The 6,712-nt window shown below is 46.2% G+C and overlaps 1 protein-coding gene across 5 annotated transcripts in view; it reads right to left on the bottom strand.

Annotated features, from left to right (window-relative positions):
* Positions 1 to 6,712, bottom strand: part of PMF1 (polyamine modulated factor 1) — a 34,003-nt gene that overhangs the window by 26,318 nt on the left and 973 nt on the right. Inside the window, exon 1 of one of the 5 annotated variants that reach the window (XM_017852451.1) lies at positions 5,581 to 5,961. The exons of 3 other annotated variants lie outside the window; for them this stretch is intronic. In XM_017852451.1, coding sequence (XP_017707940.1) covers positions 5,581 to 5,712 — 132 coding nt within the window. In that variant the 5' untranslated portion in view covers positions 5,713 to 5,961. Of the gene's footprint in view, positions 1 to 5,580; positions 5,962 to 6,712 lie in introns of those variants that run through there. One more of the 5 variants, XM_017852452.1, reaches the window with a different exon arrangement.

Genomic DNA, 6,712 nt, shown 5'->3' with positions numbered 1-6,712 from the left:
CACTCCAACCTGGGCGACAGAGCGAGACTCTGTCTCAAAAAAAAATAAAAAAATAAAATAAAATAAAATATATATATATATATCCAGCTGGGTGCAGTGGCTCACACCTGTAATCCCAGCCCTTTGGGAGGCTGAGGCAGGTGGATCACCTGACGTTAGGAGTTCAAGATCAGCCTGGCTAACATGGTGAAACCCCATCTCTACTAAAAATATAAAAATTAGCTGGGCATGATGGTGGGCACCTATAATCCCAGCTACTCAGGAGGCTAAGGAGAATTGTTTGAACCCAGGAGGTGGAGGTTGCCGTGAGCCGAGATCACGCCACTGCACTCCAGTCTGAGCAACAAGAGTGAAACTCCGTCTGAAAAAAATAAAATACACACACACACACACACATGCACACATATATATGTACATATCTCCAAAGTATTTAGCAACAAAGAGGTGATTAATAACGCTGAAAGGGGTAGTTGTAAAGGAAGGGTGGCGGAAAGCCCCAAGATGAGGAAAACTTGGAGATGGGCCGGGCGCAGTGGTTCACACCTGTAATATCAGCCCTTTAGGAGGCTGAGGCGGGAGGATTGGGAAGTTGGATCCTAGAAGTTGGAGACCAGCCTCGGCAATGCAGTAAGACCCCATTTATACAAAAAAATTAAAACAAAAATATTAAAAAATTAGCCAGGTGAGGTGGTGCATGCCTGTAGTCTCAGCTACTCAGGAGGCTGAGGCAGGAGGATCACTTGCACCCAAGAGTTCAAGACCAGCATGGGCAACATTTCAAAACCCCATTTCTACAAAAAATACAAAAATTAGCTGGGTGTGGTACTGTGTTCCTACAGTCCCAGCTACTCGGGAGGCTGAGGTGGAAGGATCACCTGAGTTGAGGAGGTGGAGGTTGCAGTGAGCTGTGATCGTGCCACTGCACTCCGGTCTGGGCTACAGAGCTGAACCCAGTCTCAAAGAGAAAAATAAAATTAGCTGAGTGTGGTGATATACACCTGCAGTCCCAGCTACTTGGGAGGCTATGCTGGGAGGATCACTTGAGCCCAGGAGGTTTAGACTACAGTGAGCCATGATTGTGCCACTGTACTCCAAACTGGGCAACAGAGCAAAACCCTGTCTCTAAATAAATAAAGAGAAAAGATGGGACTTGCTGGACCAAACATAAGGTTTCCTACAAGGGTCTGGTTTTAAGAACCCACATGCGCTGGCAGAGACAGGCAGATTGGTGGGGCAGGAGAAAGACTCAGGGACATAGTGGGCCCAGAGCTGGCCATTTGGTAAGGTGGCTCCATCAAACAATGGAGATGAGCTGTGTAGTTGATGGTATTTGGGAAAGTCAGAAAAATAAGGCTGGCTTGAGACGATCACTTTATACCTTAATTCAGCCAGAAGAAAGATTTAAAGAGTGAAACGATGAAACAGCTAACAGAAGAAAACACTGGAGATTATCTTTGTGCCCTAGATGTGGGCATAGTCTTCTTCATAAAAAAGACCCCAAGGGTCAGGCATGGTGGCTCACGCCTGTAATCCCAGCACTTTAGGAGGCTGAGGCGTGCAGATCACCTGAGGTCAGGAGTTTGAGACCAGCCTGCCCAAAATGGTGAAACCTCGGTCTCTACTAAAAATATAAAAATTAGCTAAGCATGGTGGTAGGCACCTGTAGTCCCAGCTACTTGGGAGGCTGAGGCATGATAATTGCTTGAACCTGCGAGGAGAAGGCTACAGTGAGCCAAGATCACACCACTGCACTCCAGCCTGGGTGACAGAGTGAGACTCCATCTCAAAAAAAATAATAAAAATAAAAAAACAAACAAGACCCCAAAAGCACAAATCATAAGGTGAAAAAAAATGAATGGAAGTAATTACATGAAAATTAGGATTAAAAAAATAAATGGATTAGGCAATATCTGTTTTTTGTTGTTGTTGTTTTTTGAGATGGAGTCTCGCTCTGTCACCCAGGTTGGAAGGCAGTGGCACAATCTCAGCTCACTGCAATCTCCGCCTCCCAGGGTCAAGCAATTCTCCTGCCTCAGCCTCCCCAGTAGCTGGGACTACAGGTGCACGCCACCATGCCCAGCTAATTTTTTTGTATTTTTAGTAGAGATGGGGTTTTACCATGTTGGCCAAGATGGTCTCAATCTCTTGACCTTGTGATCCGCCCACCTCAGCCTCCCAAAGTGCTGGTGATTACAAGCGTGAGCCACCTCGCCTGGCCTGTATCTGGCATTTTTTAAATGGCTCTTTGAGTTAGTCAACAGGCTGAGAAAAGGAGTCAGGAGGATCCATACAGCTTATAAAGAGTCTGCAGGGATAACTGCATTTCTCTTCTGTGTCATCCTCTTAGGGGAAAATGGAAACAGTTAAAATGTGTGCTGCTTTTTAATTGAAGACTTCCGTTCCTCAAAGGACACCATCAACAAAGTTACCACCCAATAGGCAGATAAGATATCTCCTTCTATACTAGCAACTCTGCAAATCAACAAGATAAAAAACTCCATTTTTTTTTTTTTTTTTTTTTTTTTTTGAGACGGAGTCTTGCTCTGTCACCCTGGCTGAAGTGCAGTGGCCGGATCTCAGCTCACTGCAAGCTCTGCCTCCCAGGTTTACGCCATGATCCTGCCTCAGCCTCCCGAGTAGCTGGGACTACAGGCGCCCACTACCTCGCCCGGCTAGTTTTTTTGTATTTTTAGTAGAGACGGGGTTTCACCATGTTAGCCAGGATGGTCTCGATCTCCTGACCTCGTGATCCGCCCGTCTCGGCCTCCCAAAGTGCTGGGATTACAGGCTTGAGCCACCGCGCCCGGCCAAAAAACTCCATTTTTAAAAAGGTCTGAAAATCAAAGGCTGGAGGAAATGAGCAGACAGTTCTCAGAAGAGGAAGCCGAAATGACTAAGACATGAAGAAATGCCCAAATCTACCAGGAATCAGGGACACACAAATTAAAACAAGATACCCCTTTCACACTTGGCAGAATGACAAATATTAGAATAGTAAAAACCCAGTGATGGTGAGGAGGTGGGCGACAAGAACAGCTTTTCTGGAAAGTAATCTGATGGAACACAGGTAGGTATAAACTCTGGGATCTAGTGATCCCTCTCCCAGTTATATGTCTCAGAGAAATTCTAGCACTAGCTCCTGAGGAAATGTACAAGGATATTCACCCTGGAATAATTTATGGATGAGGAGCTGATAGGAAATGGGTAAGTGGTGGATGCATATCAAGGACTGACAGGCAGCACTAAGAAGCTATGAACCATGTGCACTTTTAGAACATGGTTAGATCTTTTTTTTTTTTTTGAGGTGGAGACTCGCTCTGTTGCCCAGGCTGGAGTGCAATGGTGCAATCTCAGCTCACTGCAACCTCCCCGCCTCCCAGGTTAAGTGATTCTCCTGCCTCAGCCTCCCAAACAGCTGAGATTACTGGTGGGCGTCATGACACCCGGCTAGTTTTTGTATTTTTAGTAGAAATGGGGTTTCACCATGTTGGCTAGGCTGGTCTCGAATTCCTGACCTCAAGTGATTCACCCACCTCGGCCTCCCAAAGTGCTGGGATTACAAGCATGAGCCACCACGCCTGGCCTGACAAGGTTAGATCTGAAAACAATGTTGTTGAGTAAAAAATGGCATATGTAGCACAATATCATTCATATAAATTTAAAACATAGACAAAAATATAACATATTTTACAAGGATGCATCAAATGCCACTTCCTTACCCTCCTCCTCACCCTGACTCCTCTTCCCCATTGCTCTCTATTCCTTTACACTGATTTTATTTTATTTTATTTATTTTTTTGAGACAGAGTCTCACTCTGCTGCCCAGGCTAAAGTGCAATGGCGCGATCTCGGCTCACTGCAACCTCCGCTTACCAGGTTCAAGCGATTTTCCTGCTTCAGCCTCCCAAGTAGCAGGGATTACAGGCATGCGCCACTAGGCCCGACTAATTTTTGTATTTGTAGTAGAGATGGGGTTTCACTATGTTGGCCAGGCTGGTCTCGCTTCTGACTTCAAGTGATCCACCCACCTCCGCCTCTCAAAGTGCTGGGATTACAGGTGTGAGCCACTGTGCCAGGCTCAATTTTATTTTTTTTTAAGGGTACTATAATGTCTACTCCATGAAGATTGGAACCTTGTCCATCTTGATCACTGACTTATCTCCAACAACCAGAACAAACCCTGGGACACTGTCAACGGTCAATAAATATTTGTGTTATAAATAAGTGGCCGAGGCGGGCAGATCACCTGAGGTCAGGAGTTCAAGACCAGCCTAGCCAACATGGCAAAACCCCATCTCTACTAAAAATATGAAAATTAGCTGGGCGTAGTGGTGCATGCCTGTAAACCCAGCCACTCGGGAGGCTGAGGCAGGAGAACTGCTTGAACCCGAGAGGTGGAGGTTGCAGTGAGCTGAGATCATGCCATCACACTCCAGCCTGAACAACAGAGCAAGACCCTGTCTCAAAAATAAATAAGTAAATAAATAAATAAATAAATGGGCCGGGCACTGTGGCTCATGCCTGTAATCCCAGCATTCTGGGAGGCTGAGGTGGGAGGATCACTTGAGCCTCAGAGTTTGAGACCAGCTTGGGCAACACAGCAAGACCTCATCTCTAAAAGAAATATAAGTAAATAAATAAATGGGGGACATATAACTAAGAGAAAGTAGGGGCTGTGAGAGGGGAGACAAGGGCAAGAATGAGTAGGGAAAAATAAATACAACAAGGGAGGGACTGTGCCAGAACATATGATGATGACGTGCCATGATTGGTTCATAAAAGTGATTACAAATTATTTTATCAAATTCATTATTATGGCAAACTAGGCCCTGCATGATAAGGCTGTCACCTGCCTCTCCAGCCTCATTTCATTTTACTCTGATCACTATGCTGTAGCCAAGGAGGTCTCTGCCAGTTCCTGTAATATCTGATCACCTCAGGGACTTTGCACAGGCTGCCCCCTTTGCCTATACACTCTTTCTGTAATTCTTCAAAAAGGTGGGTCCGGCTAGGTGCGGTGGCTCATGCCTGTAATCCCAGCACTTTGGGAGGCAGACATGAGTGGATCGCTTGAGTTCAAGAGTTTGAGACCAGCCTGGCCAACATGGTGAAACCCTGTGTTTGCTAAAAATACAAAAATTAGCTGGCTGTGGTAGCAGGCACTGGGAGGCTGAGGGAGAATTACTTGAACCCCGGGAGGTGGAGGCTGCAGTGAGCTGAGATGGAGCCACTGCACTCCAGCCTGGGAAACAGAGCTAGACGCTGCCTCAAAATAACAATAACAATAATAATAATCATCATCATTATCTGGTTCTCATCCTTCAAGTTTCAGCTGAAATGTCACTTCTCAGAATGGGCGTCGCAACCAAACTATCTAGTGGTATCATTACCTGTTCATATCTCTTTTTTTTTTCTTTTTTAGAGGCAGGGTCTTGCAATGTCACCTAGGCTGGAGTGCAGTGGGGCTATTATAACTCACTGAAGCCTCAAACTTCCAGGCTCAAATGATCCTGTTGCCTCAGCCTCCCAAAACACTGGGATTACAGGCATGAGTCACTATCCCTGGCCTTATCATCTTACCAGGCTATGCAATGATGTTGTTGGTGTCTCTACCCATTGAATGCAAGCTCCAAAAAGACAAGAGACCTTGTCTGCCTCATGGTATCCCCAGCACCTGACACAGAAAAGGCACTCAAATATTTGATGAGTCATGAGTGAAAAGAGAGATCATTAATTATGTGTAGGAAAGGTAAAGTGCTGAACCCAGGAGGAATGGACTGGGAATAAATGAGAGTCCTGATGAAGCCAAAGAACAGAGAAGTGGGGATAGAGAGGGCTAGAGGAGGAGAGGCCTGTGGTCAGGACTCCGAACTCTCGGAAGCATTTCAACACTGATGTGCAGGGGTGGTGGGATCATGGGCAAAACTCTTGAATCATATACACTGTATAAAAGTCAATGCCGGGCGCGGTGGCTCACGCCTGTAATCCTGGTACTTTGGGAGGCCGAGGCGGGTGGATCACAAGGTCAGGAGTTCGAGACCAGCCTGGCCAACATGGTGAAACTCTGTCTCTACCAGTAAAGATACAAAAACTTGGCAGGGCGTGGTGGTGGGCGCCTGTAATCCCAGCTACTTGGGAGGCTGAGGCAGGGGAATAATTTGAACCCGGGAGGCGGAGGTTGCAATGAGCCGAGACCGCACCATTGCACTCCAGGCTGGGCGACAGGGCGAGACTCCGTCTCAAAAAATAAAAATAAATAAAATAAAAGTCGAGGCAGGAAAAATGTTTCTTTTCATGGTAACACATTTAGTCCTGGCAATCTCCCAGTGAAGAAGATATTCTCATAATAGCTAACAAATATTTCTATGTGGCAAGTCTTGTCCTAGGCGCCTTAGGTGTATTTACTCATTTAATTCTCAAAACGACCCTATGAGAAAGGTACTATTGTTGCCATTTGACTGATAAGGAGCCGAATAGGGACAGGGGGCTTACGTCTTGCTCATATAGTGGTGGGCCGCGACTTAAACCCTGATCTGTAGACGGGCGCGGTAGCCCGAGCCTGTAGTCCCGGCTACTTGGGAAGCTGGGGCGGGAAGATCGCTTGAGCCCAGGAGGTCGAGACGGCAGTGATCACACCACTGCACTCCAGCCTGGGCGACAGCGCAAGGCCCTATCTCAAAGATTAAAAAAAAAAAAAAAAAAAAAAAAAAAA

The sequence above is a fragment of the Rhinopithecus bieti genome, unplaced genomic scaffold (genome assembly GCF_001698545.2).
Source record: "Rhinopithecus bieti isolate Rb0 unplaced genomic scaffold, ASM169854v2 scaffold_33937, whole genome shotgun sequence".
Classification (NCBI taxonomy): Eukaryota; Metazoa; Chordata; class Mammalia; order Primates; family Cercopithecidae; genus Rhinopithecus; species Rhinopithecus bieti.
Note: the sequence above shows the minus strand (reverse complement) of the source record. Positions and strands in the feature narration are given on the sequence as shown.